We start from the raw sequence: 19619 nt of genomic DNA, 5'->3' as shown, positions 1-19619 counted from the left end.
TATGCAGGTCAAGTTTCATAACTCTGTATTGCATTTTGAAAGTTATGCCCTTTTAAGTCTTCAAATTAACATACAATAAAATATTAGACAAATATGTCGTGTCCACTCTATAAATCCTATTCTAATGGAAGAAATTTCTTCAAACTTTACCTAAATGTTCACCTCAACAAGGTTATATGCAGAACCCATGTTACCTTTGTGTCGGCTTAAGGTCAAGGTCACACTTGAAGGTCAAAAATTGACTTAGAAATTGTTCTTAAATTTTAACATGTACTTGAATATTTCTGAAACTAGCATAGGTATTTGCTTGAAACTTAAAAGATATAATATATGAAGTGTCACAAGTCAGATATGCAGTTTCAGTTTCATAACTCTGTATTGCATTTTGGCAAAGTTATGCTCCTTTTTAAGGTTTTAAATTTACATACAATCAATACTAGACAATATGTTGTGTCAGCTCTATGAATTTTATACTAATGGAAGGATTTTCTTCAAACTTGACTCAAATGTTAACCCCAACTGGGCAATATGTAGAACCCATCTTACCCTTGTGCCAGCTTAAGGTCAAGGCCACACTTGAAGGTCAAAAATTGACTTAGAAAATGTTCTTAAATTTTAACATGCAGTGATTAATCTAGAAATTCTTTACAATGCGTCCGATGACGCACATGTTTTAAAACAATGAGTCCTTCAGCAAAATTAATGAGTCATGTTGCAAAATAAATTGGTCTTAGCAGAAATTTTTTTTTAACAGCAGATCCTTGACATGATTTGCATGTTTTTATAACAAGCGATTAAATAATTAAAGTGTATAAAAAAGTTTTTTTTGGGTACTAATATTAATTGCAGGCAAAATAATTTTTATTGGCTGCTCAAAAATCTAATTTGCATAATTTATATTTTCTTACTACTTATGTCTAATATTGTGCATTATCCATTTTAATTGTTCGTAATTTGCACAAAATGTCCCTATCACACTGTATACATACTGACGACTTTTATTGCTCCTTGTATGCCTCTGTGTAGAAAGCATACACAGACAGACCTTTTGATCATGAAAAAAAGTCATGCACAATGTTTCCCTGATTGGTTAATCATCCTGTCAAATATTCTGATGACGTAATAGACATCTTTTTTTTACACTCCGCGTGAACTTGAGTGACCTTAGGGGAATTCAATTTACACACCTGTCAGATTATACTGTAACTTACAGCATTTCTTAAAATAGCAACACTTTTTTTAGCTCGACTATACGAAGTATATGGAGAGCTGTCCTACTCGCCCCGGCGTCCGCGTCCAGATTTTAGATTAAAGTTTTGGTGCAGTAAAATATTTTTCACTATAACTTTGTCATTTCTTAAGGTATCAACTTCAAACTTCAAATATATGTTCCTTATCATCAACCACATCTTATGTGACAAGGTTCATAACTATAGCATCAATATTTTCAGATTTATCTCCCCGTGAACTTAGAATTTTCCTTAAAAAATACTATTTTTTACTGATACTTCTTTATTTCTTAAGGGACCAACCTCATACTTCAAATATATGTACCTTATCATCATCCCCATCTTATGTGACAAAGTTAATAACTCTAGCACCAATATTTTCAGAATTATCTCCCCTTGAACTTAGAATTTTCCTCAAAAAATACTATTTCTTACTGTTTCTTCTTAATTTCTTAAGGGATCAACCTCATACTTCAAATATATTTACATTATCATCATCCCCATCTTATGTGAGAAGGTTAATAACTCTAGCACCAATATTTTCAGATTTATCTCCCTTTGAACTTAGAATTTTCCATAAAAAATATTATTTTTTACTGTAACTTATTTATTTCTAAAGGGATCAACTTCATACTTCAAATATATTTACGTTATCATCATCCCCATCTTATGTGAGAAGGTTCATAACTCTAGCACTAATATTGCAAGAATTATCTCCCCATAACCTTAGATTTATTTACTAGAAAAATGTTATTTTTTATATTAACTTTTTTATTTTTAAAGGTAACTACCTCAAACTTCAAATACTTATTCCTTATCATCAATTACATTTTATGTGACAATGTTCATAACTCTTGAAGCAATATTTACAGATTTATTTCTCTTTGAACTTAAGAAATATAATAACTTCTTTATTTTTTAAGGTATCTACTTCAAACTTCAAATATATATTTCTTATCATTACACAAATGTTGTGTGGCAAGGTCCATAACTCTAGCATGACTATTTCTAGAATTATTTCCCTTGATCTTGGAATTTATGTTAACAAATGTTATTTTTTTACTATAACTTAATACATAATTATACATAATTGATTTTTCTTTCATAGTTTTGTCCTCCTTACTGCGTCCAGTATTTTATTAGTCGAGCTTCGCTGTCTCCTGTGACAGCTCTTGTTTCAGTTACCGTTATTTATTTAAAATATTAAGTAGGTTAATGATTTTTTGTTTGCTTTATTGGATTAAATTTACGGTAGTAGAAATGCTTATCTGTGTGGGAAAGGGATAAGGTAAGTAGATAACTTGGAAAAATGCTATAGGGAAATGGATAAACTCAAGAATATGCGTAATTACAGGGGAATGGATAATCTGTTGCTGTTGGTACCAGTTTTGTCTGGATGACTAAATAACATACAATATAAGTCTGGTACAGATTTTAGATGCACCCTTGGCCCTTTGCTGACGATTTTCCTGTGCCATTCTCATTTTTTAGCGCCAATGGCGTCTACAGGCAGATCTCTGCATATTTCACCATTGTAGGCGATTCGCTCTCATGCAAAATGGACGCTCTGATTGGCTAATGCCGATAATGGGCGGTTACCGATAACAGGGATTTAACGTTTCAAGCAAATGGGGGATAAGTCTTGCACAAGTAATCATCGGAAATTAAATTATTCAACTGAAGAAATTGAAAAATTATTCGATGAAATTAAAGTAATCAAACAGTACATAGAAATCACTAATCGTGATATTTTGGATTATAAACCACCTGATTTGCATGCCTCAAATTGAACGCACATATTTTGAAACTGTGCGTCTTTTTCGATTTTTATGCGTATTTTACGCAAGACGCACATCTAGATTAATCACTGAACATGTACTTAAATATTTCTAAAACTAGAACAGATAGTCATTTGAAACTTCAAATATGTACAAAGTGTCCCAAGTCAGATATGCATGTCAAGTTTCATAGCTAAAAAAAGCTGTAGAAGGGATAACTTTGTATTGTATTTTGACAAAGTTAAGTCCATTTTTATGTCAACAGTCTTTAAATTTATTTACTATAATATTTTTTAAAAACCAGGACAGATATTTACTTGAAACTTAAAATTTATATGAATGGTTACAAGCATTAGCTTACTGATTACAAAAATTCTACAATTCCATTGAATTATGACACAAGTTATGCCCCTTTTAGGCTTAGAAAATGTTCTGATATAACCATTAATACTTAAATGTTTCTGAAACTCAGAACAGATATTCACTTGAAACTATTTAATATATGAAGGGTCACAAGTATTATAAGCTCAGTATGAAAAGTTTTTCCACTCTTAATTACATTTTGACATAATTATGCTATTTTCTTAACTTCACTGCTTTTGTTTGTTTTAGTACATTGGGAAAATGAAAGGTTATTTGTAACTGTTTTGAACATGATTTGACAATATATATTTATACTATTACCTGTACAATTTGTCTTTTTTTCACCAGAGATAATTTCTTTTTATGTATATGTATTTGTGCCACTAAAGTTATTCCCTTAACCACCTTTCCAAGTTGTCTTCTGTCAAGGACATTGGTGGGGGTATGAATGGCATTCAGCAATAGTTCTAGTTAGTGTTGTACACCTAAATCCTACCGTCTGTTGAGGCCTTTAGCTATACATAAAATTTTAGGCTGAATTATTTTTTTATGTTGCCAAGGTATCAACTTACAAAGGGCCACTATAGGTATGACAGGAATTTATTAGACAATTACCATATCAGATTTCATCATGATAAGCTATTTTGACAGAAATCACCAAATTTTCGTTGTCTTCCTGGGTGAAACATTTTTTTGTGATAATTTTATTTTTTATTTAAAAGATGCTGTGCACAGTGATGATGCACCATATGTATTGTTTCAGGATTCATTATGCTATTTGCCATTTAAGCCATTTGCTAAAAATTTCATAATTTGGATTTCATTATTCATATCCTTGTTCTGCTAATTTGATAAGATTTTGTGTGAAATCGGAAAACTGCATTGATTTGGCTAAAAGAAATTGTTAATCATGGTTGACCCTGCTGTTTCATGCACTGGTCTGTTTCAGTGATCTAAATGAAAAGCTTCTGCCATTTTAAAAGCAGATTTTCAAAGTGTATATTTAGTATAGTGGAACCTTAAAACTTATTGCAATTTGAGGAAGAAGGTCATAAAATGATACATACTTTAACTTTATACTTTTCTACCTTTAAGGAATTTTTTTTTTCAATATGAATAATAATGATAAACTCAAGACAAAAGTTAAAACTAGTGCAATATATTAGCAATAATGTAATTTGGTTATCACTTATACCATCTACATTGTAAATGATCCAAAACTTAAAAACTCTTACTTTTTCCAAATTTTCTGCAATCTTTATTCATATATATAGTTTTCTCCTAGTTATTTCTAATATTGCTGCTGGAGATCTTGAAGATTGTCATTTCTTTGTACAGAATTGATTTATAATATTTATATACAGTTTTGTTTACATATGACAAAACTGACATGTTGAAATTAAAATATGACCTTGACATTTAATTGACCTTGACTACCAAGGTCAAATTAATGAAATTTTATTAAATTCTGATAACTTTGTTATCTGCCCGTTATGGTTGAAGTGTTGCCTTTAAGGGTTGAGGCATCAAAATTGTAGCCACTGGTTTTTCCTGTGTGATCCTTGAAGAGGCAACTAAATGGGTTTGAACTTTAGTCTATGCATCTTTTAGCTCCAGCAGGTGAGGTGGTTTTTACCCCTGGTGTTGCTTTAAGTTTGTAACAACAAAAGTTAGCCCAAAATTTTGTTAGTATAAAGTAAAACCAAACAACAACAATAACTTTGTTATTTTTTTACAGATTTCCCGTCTGTAGATTTTCCACAGTCTTTCTGGAAAAACTCTGGAAAATAACCGATTTTCCATGAATTTCCATGAATTTTCATGAAAACAAGCTTTTTTCCACAGTATTTACAGAGTACTCTGGAACAATTTTCATGGAGAACTCTGGAACTTGACTTTTTCATCAAAGAAATAACCATGAAACACTTCTGGAAACTCTGGAAAGTTAACACTTAGACAATTTTCAAGGAGTTTTACTCTGGAAAACACTTAGTCATTTTTGAGAAAGTTTTGGACTTAGGAAATTTTCATTTGATTGCTGCATTTATGTATACTTCATTTAATACATTAAACTTTAATATTTTTTCCTAAGTATAAATAATCTTTTTAATATAATACAGTTTTCTGGTTTTAAGACATAATTAAAATAAAGACAATTTAAAATATGTCATTGACACAATTGTAAACTGTTGACCAGATATTTAAAAAACAGCAAGAACATTTTTTAATTACTTAGCACTGAGATTGGTCACACATGTATACTAACTCTAATTAAAAGTAGCAGTTGTCAAAACAAAAACTTATACAGTGAAAGTTGAGAAAACCGGACGGCTTTCGGACTGAGGGTTTTGTCCGGTTTTCTCAGCGGTCCGGTATTCTCAATGTCCCCTTCAGCTGTTCAGGATCTTATATTATAACCGAGCAATGACTTACTAAGGATGCTGTATATTTGCATTTCAAGATCATGTGTACGTATATTGCTAAATAAAGAAATGATAAGAATACAAAAAAATATGTTTTAATTGTTTTTGTCCCATTATTGCATATAAAGACATAAAAGTTTGGATATAAATGAACAGCAGTTACCTCTTAACGATCAAGTCCGAGTATATCCGCATATGTTTACATTTGGGTAATGGGTAATGATTTAACGAATATAGTTTACTTTGTTTGTTTATGATAATAACATATTTGTCAGATTTTTAAAGTAGGTTTCGGCAAAGTTTTACTGTCTTTAATTAATCTAACTTTGTCACTTGTAGACAGCTCTCGGCGAATTATTTTTGGACATGGAGTAGAACTTAGCGCCAATAAATTTCGTTTCCGTTGCGAAACACAATAGAAAAATACTCTATTTTTTATTCATACTGATTTTAACTGATCAATATCTCGTGCATTTTGGCATTTTTATAAAACGGTAACATCTATACCTTAAAATAAATTAAACTGTGAAAAGAGACATTATAAACAAATCAGACAATTATTGTTCCGTTACCGCTCAGTTAGCGTATTAGACACAACCAATTGATAAGTACACAAGGTTTTTCACACATTCGGCGTCCGGTATTGTCAGGGTAATTGTCTATATAATTGACTTTGTAGTCCCCAATCAACCGTCCGGTATTCGGTTTTTACAGATTCCGGTATTGTCAATGTTTAATACAATAGTTTAAAGAAGGGAAAATTTGGGACTGAATAATTCGTCCGGTATTTAGAGAGTTCCGATTTTCTCAGCGTCCGGTTTTCTCAAATTTCACTGTAGTTAAACAAAATGAAACCGTCATAAGCCCATCAAGAGCTTAACTGTTTCTTTTTATTGCAAAAAAAAAACAACAAAAAACAACATGCAACCCACTTGCCACACTTTGGCATTGAAAATGCATTAAGTTATTTTTCATTTAACTCTCATTATTTTCAATGTATCACATATAAAGCCTGATCTGAGTGGTTCATTATTATATATTACCCTAAGTTAAAAAAATAAAAAAAAACACAATTAAAGAGAAACAATTTAAATTTAAGAACAAAATATTATTAATGTAATTGTTATGCACTTATATTTCTTTATTAATTGATGATAAATTTATTATGTATCTCTATTGAAGTATATATAATTTATATATTCATCCTGTGTAGAAGTAACTTATGCATAGTGATTAATTTCTGGAACATTCAAATCAGCATCAGCCACAATGTAAATATTTATGACCCCTCAAGTGGAACCCACTGGTTTCATAACTACCAAAGTTAAACTCACCTATCTGATATAAGAGAATAGAAAGAGGTAAAGCAGGTTTACAACATACTATATTACACTGTAGTTCTCAAGTAACTTAATACCCTTGCAGAACAAATCACAGGTCAGAACACTCCTTCCAGGCGGGTCATTTGAACAGAAGCATTGAAAGATATGTGTATTAGTGCCTTTACTGCTTAAAAGTTATAACTTGAAATATTATGTTTGAGCATTGGAAATTAGATCAAATGAGTTTAAACTGGACAAATTTACAAAAGTTTTCTGGAAATATGAACTTTTAAACATGTGTATTTCATGATTCAGTTAAAATGGAGGGAACTACATGTATGTAACCGTTTCTAACAGTAAGTACAAATGTATTTTTATTTTTTAACACTTATTATGTTAGTTTTTTAAACTTTCTTTGCAAGTATACACTGTTTCAGTGATTGTATTTCTACATACATGTAACTTTTCAATATTAGATAGATAGTTAAGAAAATCTTTTTCATTTTTAAATAATGGCGGGAAATTTTAAATCAGAGATAATTATTTTCCATTCAAAATATTGGTGATTGAAACAGATTCCATATCAAGCAATGAATTTCCAAATTCACATTTAATAAAATTCATAATATGCCTTAATTGTAATTTCTTGTTACTCATGTACATATGTTTATTTTTTCAACATATTAGGTTGCAAACTTTCAAGTCTTGGAGTCACATGAGATGTTTCAACTCAAAGGATGTCAGATGAGGGAAAAGTGATAAATGTACTGTTGAACAGAACTATCCTGGTAATAATTTAGTTTGTTTTGTAAGAAAAAGTTGAAGTAACATGTTTTCATATAAATGCATGCTATTTTCAAAACTCTGAACAAAATGTTATTCTTCATGTTTAATGCATATATTATTGTTATACTGACCCTCAAACTTTCAGTGGTAATTAAGTACTTGTGAAGGATTTAGTAATTTAAACTGCCATTACATACAGTTGTCATTATATAGATATAGGAAAAGCAGGGAAATAATTGACACAAGTTTATCATAATGTTGATTTAGACCAAAAATAAATTATTTTCATCAAAGCATGGTGTTTACTTGATAACTCTGTGCTGATATTCTGCAAAAATCATTTAATTGAAAGTTTTCCATCTTAACTTTTTTCACCCTTTCATGTTTTTTATCATTTATTATCATGTTTAAACAATACTAATTATATTGACATTGTGCATATAACACAAGTACATGTATTTATTTATATACAATTAATTTATTTTTTCAGTATCCATCAGAGAGGTCACACCACAAGTCAAGAAGATGTTGCATCATGTGAAGACAGTGAAGTGAAGGATATATACATGTGTACTAGATGGATGTTAAATTACATTTGTTTGAATAAAACACTCTGACATAGAAATAATTGTGAAATGTGCAAATTGCTATAAGTGTTTGAATTCTTAACAACTAGTGTTTTTGGATTTGTTAATAAAAACACAAATGCAAATTAAAAGGTCATTTGATTTTAGTATGCAACCATCATTTCAGTAATCCAAAAATGTTCCAGAGTGAATTCCATAGTAATTCCAGAATGTTCCAGAGTGAATTCCAGAATAATTTCAAGGCTAAATGGCATCTTACTCCAGATCCTATTAACTGCGGAAGTTTTTCCAGAGCGGCTCCGGAACATTTTCCAGAGTAACTCCGGAACATTTTCCAGAGTAACTCCGGAACATTTCCAGAGTAACTCTGGAACATTTTTTCCAGAGTATTATGTCATTTTAGCAGACCAATTTCCAGAGTTGCTTTGAAAACTCTGGAACATTTTCATGGAAAACTCCGGAAAAGTTTCATGAAAAAAGCTCTGGAAATTCATGGAGAAAGTACATGAAAATTCGCGATTTTTTTTTCAGTTTTCTTTGAACAACTCCGGAAAACTAGTCCGAATTATCCAGAGTTGGCAATTTCCATGAAAATTCCGGAAGTTTTCATGGAAATTCATGGAAAATGTACGGACGGGTTAAATCAAACTTGGACAAAATACTGAATGAGTGTTTTTTTCTGCGTTGACTTTATTTCTGCATATTCTGCGGTCAGTTTTAGTACCGCAGAAATAAACACCGCAGACTTCCCGATATACGTTGGTCCGACGGACATGTCCGATAAATTTTGATTACATCCTATTGTTTGCCAGTACGCTAAAAAGTTTGTTTACCAACCATTTTAACCCTAATACTGCTAAATAATTGTCATATACTTTGTTGTTTGATTTATGATAAACTTCTATCAATTTTATTAAATTAAAGATACTACCGGGGTATATTTTTCACACAGCATTTCACGCTAATCAAAAGATGCATACTGTCTATTGATGTGCATTATATTTGTTTGCAAGCAAACAATATAATTGTTTGTAATTACTAAATACAGTTTTGCTGTGACAACTATAAACAAATTTTAATGCGAATGTGTACATGCAAATAAAATAGGTAGGGTAATGTGACTTAGACTTTAATAAGATGAACTGTTGAAATTAAATCAAGTTTTGTCCAAAAAATGTGCCGCAGAAATAAAGTCTGCAGAAATAAAAACATGCCAAAATTTGGAAAAAACGCAGAATTTAGAGCCCGCAGAAAAAACCTCTTATATGGTACATAAATAACAAAGCCACATGTTGAATTATTATGTCTCCCCCACCTCGGGGGGAGACATATTGTTTTTGCCCTGTCCGTCCGTCCGTCAGTCCGTCCGTCCGTCAGTCAGTCCGTCCGTCCGTCCATTCTTCGTTTCCGGACGATAACTAGAGTTCCTTTTGACCTACAGCTCTCAAACTTCATAGGATGAATGGTCTTATTGAGCAGATGATCCCTATTGTTTTTGGGGTCAGTAGTTCAAAGGTCAAGGTCACAGTGACCGTTGGTCAATTTCTCGTTTCCGGATGATAACTAGAGTTCCTTTTGACCTACAGCCCTCAAACTTCATAGGATGATTGGTCTTATAGAGCAGATGATCCCTATTGTTTTTGGGGTCAGTAGGTCAAAGGTCAAGGTCACAGTGACCGTTGGTCAATTTCTCATTTCCGGATGATAACTAGAGTTCCTTTTGACCTACAACCCTCAAACTTCATAGGATGATTGGTCTTATTAATCAAATGATCCCTATTGTTTTAATGGTCAGTAGGTCAAAGGTCAAGGTCACAGCGACCGTTGGTTAATTTCTCCTTTCCGGATGATAACTAGAGTTAAAGGTTTGAAGAATTATGGAGCAGACACAATTTCATTTAATTTCATTTGTGAAACTATATATGATATGACCATCAAGTGCAATTTCGTTTGACGCCCGCCTGCCATACGCTGATTGAATAACCAGGATTTTCAAAATTGAATACCTGGTTAAAAACAAACAGTTTAGGAAGCATCTTCTCATACAACCTTAACAATAGAAACCATCCATAGACAGCCTTCATTGAAGTGACTACCGGGTATTTACATTATCTTATCTCCATTTCCATTCCTGTTTCCATTCACAGTTATTCTCAGCAGTGGGGGAGACATGCGCTTTTTTACAAAAGCATCCTCTAGTTCTTATATGACCTTGACTAAAAATTGACTTTGACTGTCAGTGTCAAATTATTGAAATGTGCCTTAATTGTCATAACATTGTTACTGTTTTACAGATTTTATTTACACTCTTACAAAAGAACATATGTGACAAAACTAAATGTTGAATAATTTAAATATGATCTTTAAATGAGCTTGACCATCTATGTCAAATTATTCGATTTAGCAAAAATTGCAATTGTTATTTATTTAACTGACTTATATATATTGGAAAAACAAAAAAATGACCTTGATCTATAAATGACAAAGATTTAACTGTTAAGATCATATATGTCTTCAACATTGACGTAATTTGAAAGGTCATGGCCCTTCAGAATGTTACTGACATACTTCTTTGGAGTTGTAACTGGTAGTTAGTGCTGTCATTGATTATCGCAATATCGATATATCATCAATATTCATCATCCGATACAATATCGATACACTCGTTCACATATCGATACAAGCTAATAATGTTTTTATTTCTGTTAGTTAATATACCTCTCTATTTTGGCTTATAAGAGAAGTCACTTTTGGTTAACTTGAACCTTAAACTCCGTTTTCAAATGTCAGTGACAAGAAAAACAGAGAAAAAAAACTTTCTGTTCATTTGTAGTATTTGTAATGTGTAATACAAGCATGCATAACACCATGATCCCAATTTATAACACATATATAAATGTTTTTCATTGTATCTACTGTCAAAGTCGATATTTTAACGGTAGCGACCAAACTTGTGTCAATTGCCAAACTTATGTCCGAGGTAGGGTGGGAATCCCTGGAATCTCATCGTAACCAACACAAACTTGTTCTTTTTTATAAAATGACCAAAAATCTTGCCCCTCCTTATCTTTCTGAAATGCTTCAAGTTTCAACCAATGAACAATCATATAACTTACGAAATCAAAACTGTTACAGAGCTCCTAGAGCTCGTACCACGCTATATTATAATTTCTTCTTGCCATCCACAACTCGAGCCTTTAACAGTCTTCAAAGTGATGTTCGCAGCTCTCCAACATTATCTTCATTTAAACAGAGTATATCTCCTAACATTCAAAAGCCACCGAAATATTTTTACTATGGCAAAAGAAAATTCCAGATTTTCCACACTTCTGAGGACCAACTGTAGCTCTTTGGCTGAAGACCTTTTTCTAAGAACATCATACCTTCGCCTCTTTGCGTCTGTGGACAAAGGGAAAGAACTCGTCATATTTAGCTCACCTTGTCGTATAACAGAGAAAGAACTCACGGATGTTACATACTTTTAATATACAAATACACAAGTGTACAAGTGAAATACCAAATTGGAACTCCCCCTAGACTGAACATCTAGCCCAATATATTTAGTGACAGCTTTCACATAAAATGCTATGAAACCCAGCCGACTCCCAAATACGTTATCTATCATTTTGACACACCATTACTATTAAGCCCAGTCTGTACGTATCTTGTACTATAATATTCATAAATCAATGTCATGTTTTACAGTTCGCATTACAAAATAAAAATATGCACTTGTAAGATCTTTTTGTTGTCATTCTTTTTGAATATAACATGTATGACTAATTAACCTGTGCAATCAACTATACGACAACCTGACCACGAAGTGGTCAAGGTGAGGTATAGTGATGGGGCTATGTCCGGCATCCGGTGTCAAGCGTCGTTGTCGTCAACAATTAGGTTGTTAACAGTCTAGCAGTCACAGTTTTGATTGGATCATTGTCAAACTTTGTCAGAATGTTTGTCTCAATGAAATACAGATCAAGTTCGAAGATCGGTCATCTCTGGTCAAAAACTAGGTCACAGAAGCTAAAAATAGAAAAAGCTTGTTAACACTCTACTGGCTGCAGTTTTGATCCAAATATTCTAGAAATTTGTCAGGAAGGTTATTTTAATGATTTCTAGGTCAAGTTCGAAGATGGGTTATCTCCGGTCAAAAACTAGGTCAAAGGAGCTAAAAAATAGAAAAAGCTTGCTAACACTCTACTGGCTGCAGTTTTGATCCAAATATTCTGGAAATTTGTCAGGAAGGTTGTTTTAATGATTTCTAGGTCAAATTCGAAGATGGGTCATCTTCGGTCAAAAACTAGGTCACAGGAGCTAAAAATAGAAAAAGCTTGTTAACACTCTAGTGGCTTCAGTTTTGATCCAAATATTCTGAAAATTTGTCAGAAAGGTTGTTTTAATGATTTCTAAGTAAAGTTAGAAGATGGGTCATCTGCGGTCAAAAACTAGGTCACAGGAGCTAAAAATAGAAAAAGCTTCTCAACACTCTACTGGCTGCAGTTTTGATCCAAATATTCTGGAAATTTGTGAGGAAGGTGGTTTTGATGATTTCTAGGTCAGGTTCGAAGATGGGTTATCTCCAGTCAAAAATTAGGTCACAGGAGCTAAAAATAGAAAAAGTTTGTTAACACTCTAGTGGCTGCAGTTTTGATCCAAATATCCTGGAAATTTGTCAGAAAGCTTGTTTTGATAATTTCCAGGTCAAGTTTGAAGATGGGTTATCTCCGGTCAAAAACTAGGTCACAGGAGCTAAAAATAGAAAAGTTTGTTTACATTCTTTGAGTAGCTGCAGTTTTGATCCAGATATTCTAGAAATTTGTCAGGAAGGTTGTTTTGATGATTTCTAGATCAAGTTCAAAGATGGGTCATCTCCGGTCAAAAACTAGGTCACAGAAGCTAAAAATAGAATTTTTTTTATAACACTGTAGTGGCTCCAGTTTTGATCCAAATATTCAGGAAATTTGTCAGAAAGGTTGTTTTGATGATTTCTAGGTCAAGTTTGAATATGGGTCTTCTCCAGTTAAAAATTAGGTCGCATTGCCCAAATATGGAAAAAATTTTTAACACACTAGAGGTCACATTTTTAGCTCACCTTGCACAAAGTGCAGGTGAGCTTTTAGACTGGATGGCCAACCAAATGGCGTCCGTCGTCCGTCCACATTTTAAATATTCTAAGGACATCTTCTATGATACCGCAAGGCCAATGTTAATGAAACTTGGCAGGAATACTCTTTGTATGAAGCTCTATCAAGATTGTTCAAAGAATTCCATTTCATGCAGAACTCTGGTTGCCATGGCAACCGAAAGAAGAATCTTTAAATATCTTCTTTTAAAGAACCGTAAAAGCTAGAGCTTAGATATTTGGCATGAAACATCTTCTAATGAGTGTCTACCAAGTTTGTTCAAATAAAAGCCCTAGGGTCAAAATTGGCCCCGCCCCAGGGGGTCATTGATTTTCCCTATATGCATATAGTAAAAACTTATAAAATCTTCTTTTAAAGAACCCAAAGAGCTAGAGCTAAGATATTTGGCATGAAACATCTTCTAGTGAGTGTCTACCAAGTTTGTTCAAATAAAAGCCCTGGAGTCAAAATTGGCCCCGGCCCGGGGGGTCATTGATTTTCCCTATATGCATATAGTAAAAACTTAAAAAATCTTCTTTTAAAGAACTGTAAAAGCTAGAGCTTAGATATTTGGCATGAAACATCTTCTAGTGAATGTCTACCAAGTTTGTTCAAATAAAAGCCCTGGGGTCAAAATTGGCCCCGCCCCAGGGGGTCATTGATTTTCCCTATATGCATATAGTAAAAACTTAAAAAATCTTCTTTTAAAGAACTGTAAAAGCTAGAGCTTAGATATTTGGCATGAAACATCTTTTAGTGAATGTCTACCAAGTTTGTTCAAATAAAAGCCCTGGGTCAAAATTGGCCCCGCCCCAGGGGGTCATTGATTTTCCCTATATGCATATAGTAAAAACTTAAAAAATCTTCTTTTAAAGAACCCAAAGAGCTAGAGCTAAGATATTTAGCATGAAATATCTTCTAATGAGTGTCTACCAAGTTTGTTCAAATAAAAGCCCTGAGGTCTAAATTGGCCCTGCCCGAGGGGTCATAGATTTTCCCTATATGCATATAGTAAAAACTTAAAAAATCTTCTTTTAAAGAACCCAAAGAGCTAGAGCTAAGATATTTGGCATGAAACATCTTCTAGTGAGTGTCTACCAAGTTTGTTCAAATAAATGCCCTGGGGTCAAAATTGGCCCCGGCCCGGGGGTCATTGATTTTCCCTATATGCATATAGTAAAAACTTAAAAAATCTTCTTTTAAAGAACTGTAAAAGCTAGAGCTTAGATATTTGGCATGAAACATCTTCTAGTGAATGTCTACCAAGTTTGTTCAAATAAAAGCCCTGGGGTCAAAATTGGCCCCGCCCCAGGGGGTCATTGATTTTCCCTATATGCATATAGTAAAAACTTAAAAAATCTTCTTTTAAAGAACCCAAAGAGCTAGAGCTAAGATATTTAGCATGAAACATCTTCTAATGAGTGTCTACCAAGTTTGTTCAAATAAAAGCCCTGGGGTCAAAATTGGCCCTGCCCCAGGGGGTCATAGATTTTCCCTATATGCATATAGTAAAAACTTAAAAAATCTTCTTTTAAAGAACCCAAAGAGCTAGAGCTAAGATATTTGACATGAAATATCTTCTAGTGAGTGTCTACCAAGTTTGTTGAAATAAAAGCCCTGGGGTCAAAATTGGCCCCGGCCGGGGGGGTCATTGATTTTCCCTATATGCATATAGTAAAAAACTTAAAAAATCTTCTTTTAAAGAACCGTAAGAGCTAGAGCTTAGATATTTGGCATGAAACATCTTCTAGTAAATGTCTACCAAGTTTGTTCAAATAAAAGCCCTGGGGTCAAAATTGGCCCTGTCCCAGGGGGTCATAGATTTTCCCTATATGCATATAGTAAAAACTTAAAAAATCTTCTTTTAAAGAACTCAAAGAGCTAGAGCTAAGATATTTAGCATGAAACATCTTCTAATGAGTGTCTACCAAGTTTGTTCAAATAAAAGCCCTAGGGTCAAAATTGGCCCCGCCCCAGGGGGTCATTGATTTTCCCTATATGCATATAGTAAAAACTTAAAAAATCTTCTTTTAAAGAACTCAAAGAGCTAGAGCTAAGATATTTAGCATGAAACATGTTCTAATGGGTGTCTACCAATTATGTTCAAATAAAAGCCCTGGGGTCAAAACTGGCCCCGCCCCGGGGGTCATTGATTTTCCTTATATGTGTATACCAAAAACTTAAAAATCTTCTTTGAAAAAACCCAAATAGCTTGAGTTTAGATATTATACATGAAACATCTTTAAGTAAATATCTACAAAGTTTGTTCAAATAAAAGCCCGGGGGTCAAAACTGGCCCTGCCCCAGGGGTGTCATTGTTTTTAACTATATGTGTATAGTAAAAACTTAAAAAATCTTCTTTTAAAAAACCCAATGAGCTAGAACTTAGATGTTTAGCATGAAACATCTTCTTATGGGTGTCTACCAAGTCTGTTCAAATAAAAGCCCTTGGGTAAAAATTGGCCGGGGGGGGGGGGGGGGGGGGGGGCTATATACAGGGGTGAGCGACCTCAGGGCCATCATGGCCCTCTTGTTTTACTCAATTGTCATCAAACTTGGCCAGGATGCTTGTCTAAGACATTGCTGGGATGCGGTTGATGGGTCAGGGGAGCAATCCAGGGCCATCATGGCCCTCTTGTTTTCTCAACTGTCCTCTTTTTAAAAAAGCACATACTGTCATGTTTCACTAAAAACCATTCTGTTTGGTAGCACGACACTTACAGACTCAGATAATGAGAAAATATTCCTCGCAGTTCATAAATATATTGAAAAATCGAATCGCTTTGACTCTCCAACAATTTTCAACTATCATTAAGGGTTAAATCACAGGTCATTTTTTTTTTTTTTTCTCCTTCTTTTTCTATCTCATTCTTCTTTCTAACTGAACTTATCAAACTATTATCATTACTAGTCTTATTTTGCTTTTCTTTAAATAATTGATATATATTATATTTATTTATTCATTTTCGATGAAAGTTGTAACACATCAGCCTTCTTAGTCAACAAACGACAATTTATTTCGCCTTATTTAGCACATATATTTATTGTACATTGGGAAAAGATTTCAATAAGCATTAGGTTGCTTCCAGTCTAATCCTTTTCTTGTTTTGATTGTAAATATCATGTATGTAAATATGCTTATGTGAGGAATAAAATATGTTTAAACCAAAGTCGATATATCAATGTATTGTCAATATTTGCCTCTTGATATATCGATACAAAATTTTACATCATTGACAGCCCTACTGGTATTGGACTTTTGTATTGCTTGCAATTCTTTGAGTATTGCTTGTTTTAGATGTTTTAGAGTGGAATAATAAAATGAAGACTTTTTTTAAAAATATAACAATTTCGGTAAAATACCAAATATTGTAACATGATTTTACTTCAGACTTACTGTGAAAGAATGGCACTAGAATTGAACAAAATGAATCAGACTGCTGAAGATGCTGTGAAAGAACTTGTTACAATCTTTATGCATAGGGCTCAGATTAGCATGGCTCACGCTGATGATCCGTTCAATGATGCCAATTCATGTAAGTCTAGAGTCACTTAATGTCAGTAGGAAGAACAAAATATTTTCATTTTTACTTGTAGAAAGGAGATTTTTTTTCAGGAAAGGTTTTCTTTAAATACAGATTTTTTTTGTTTGCCTACATGCTTTTTTACATGCATGTAAAAACCAAAGGTATTATATTCTGCCCATGAAATGAAGTTGAGCCTGTGGTGCATTTCTTCTAGACTACATGCATTGAAGGGAATTTAACTATATCTTGAGAGATATATTTCCAATGGTGAGATGCAATGTCACATCTTTTTTAAAGGTCAAAGTCACACTTGAAGTTAAAAGAAAGTACTTGTCTAGAGCAAAACTTTTACATGCATTAGAGATTTTAATATTACTTTGCACAGATGTTCACCAAATTCAGGACTCTGTGGTCAATGTCTTGGTCAAACACAAATGTCAGGAAAGTATATGTGAAACGACCATTAAGTCATCATTAATTGAGGGATTCTTGCATAAAATTTGACAATAATGAGAGTGTATGTGACAGGCATTTTTTGTTACTTGTTTGGTTATTTTTAGTTTACCTGTCACAAAGTGACAAGGTGAGCTTTTGTGATCGCAATTTGTCTGGCGTCTGTCTGTCTGTATGTATACATTTATTTTAAATGACATCTTCTAATGAACTGCTAAGCTCTTCAAATGAATGTTCCTTTGGCGGTCACCTTTAAAATTGTTCAAAAAATTTAATTCAATGTAGAACTCTGGTTGCCATGACCACAGAAAGAAATATCTTGAAAAATCTTCTTTTAAAAAACCCCAAAAGACCCAAGTTCAAACTGCTATGAAACTATGAAAACTGCTTCAATACTGATGAACCTTGGCACAAATGTTGACTGGAACATAGCCTCTGTAAAAGCATGCTCAATCTTGGATTTCCTGGCACAAATGTTGACTGGAACATGAGCCTCTGTAAAAGCATGCCCCTGTTGCCAATGTTACAGGAAATTTAAGATTGAACACTGAAAAACCTTTTACTCTATCTCAATCCATTGAGAAGTTGCAGCACTTTGAAATCAGTTTTGATGGAAAAAAACAATGCAAATAATTGATTTTTGGCAATTTTGAGACGTCACCCTGTTGCCAATGTTACAGGAAATTTAGGATTGAGCATGCTTTTACAGAGGCTATGTTCCAGTCAACATTTGTGCCAAGTTTCATCAGTATTGAAGCATTTTTCATAGTTAAATAGCAGTTTGAACTTGTAACAGGAGGCTTTTCAATGAAAACGGCCTTTTTTTTACAATATGCTCATGAAGGAAAAGGTCAACCAAAGTAAAAATTGTAAGCTATGGTGTTTTTACTCCCTTCAAAAGCTGTCAGGTACATTTTTTCGTTTTCAAATGAAAATCGAAAAAGAATCCGTTTAAATGTGTAACCATCAACCTTCCTGATTTCCAAGGAAAGCATTTATTTTGTATAGCAAACAGGGACATCTTTTGGAACTGTTGTTTTCCCTAAGCAATGGCAACCAGTAATGTTTTTACAGTGCAATATTTCAGATACAAGTATGAACTTTGTGATATAAGTTTAAGATTTAGATTTTATTTCTGTTTTCATTCATAGTTTACAATATTACATGTTCCTTGTCTTGCAGAATATTCATATTCAGGTGAGCCATCATGGCCTGGCATGCATGCTTAGAATGTTGCATATGTTGTTAATAGAAGAACTCCTCACAATAAATCTAACTGGTTAAACTAATCATCATAAACAGCACATTCATCTTAAATTAACTTCCAGTCTTTATATTTTAAACATAATACACCACATATATTTGATCTTTCTTTATTTGAGCAAATATTGTCCTTGCAAGAAAAAACTCAAAATATTTTTTCTGGAAATCATTTAGAATGCATTTTGAAATGAGCCTACCTAGACGTCTGTAAGGTTAACATCTACTTTTGGTTTTAAATCCTTTTTATTCATAAGAATAACTTCTACAATGATAATAAAAGGCTAATGTTTTATTCTCAAGCTGATACAACAGTATCTGGTTCAATCGCTATCAACTATGGTGAGACTGGAGGAGGTGGAGGTAGTGCTGCTCCTGCTGCAGAAGAAGAAGCTAACGAAGAACAAACTGTGAAAGAGGCATGTGAAGAACTTACTGATCACTTTAAACATAAACTTGTAGAGGCACTTCTAAGATCAACAAGATTTTCATTGGATGTAATGAGGAAAAGGTTCTTTTCTAGGTCTGCATTTTGTTATTTACTTACATTTTAAAAACTTCAACATTTTCTTATATTTTTACAATATTCGACCTTTTGAAATATTCTACTTACAGTTCATCTTTGAATAAGATATTGATGATTTATTTGAACTTAGTTTTTGTTCAAATTTTGTCATTGAGTCCTCATAAAATTGTGCTAAATTTGTATTGATTATAATGGAAGTAATTCATTGTGAAAGTGAGGATTAAAATATAACAGTAGAC

General features: G+C 33.0%; 1 protein-coding gene across 1 annotated transcript in view; it reads left to right on the top strand.

The window, feature by feature from the left end:
- LOC132719503 (dynein axonemal heavy chain 8-like) overlaps positions 1-19377 on the top strand; it is a gene marked incomplete at its 3' end in the record, with an annotated part of 78165 nt that extends 58788 nt beyond the window's left edge. Inside the window, exons 21-22 of the mRNA XM_060703274.1 lie at positions 17006-17150; positions 19158-19377. Of these exons, the coding sequence (XP_060559257.1) occupies positions 17006-17150; positions 19158-19377 (365 nt within the window). The remainder of the gene's footprint in view (positions 1-17005; positions 17151-19157) is intronic.
- Positions 19378-19619: the final 242 nt, after the last annotated feature.

This window comes from Ruditapes philippinarum, unplaced genomic scaffold (assembly GCF_026571515.1).
Source record: "Ruditapes philippinarum isolate M1 unplaced genomic scaffold, ASM2657151v2 ctg187_1_1_1_1, whole genome shotgun sequence".
Lineage (NCBI taxonomy): Eukaryota > Metazoa > Mollusca > Bivalvia > Venerida > Veneridae > Ruditapes > Ruditapes philippinarum.
Note: the sequence above shows the minus strand (reverse complement) of the source record. Positions and strands in the feature narration are given on the sequence as shown.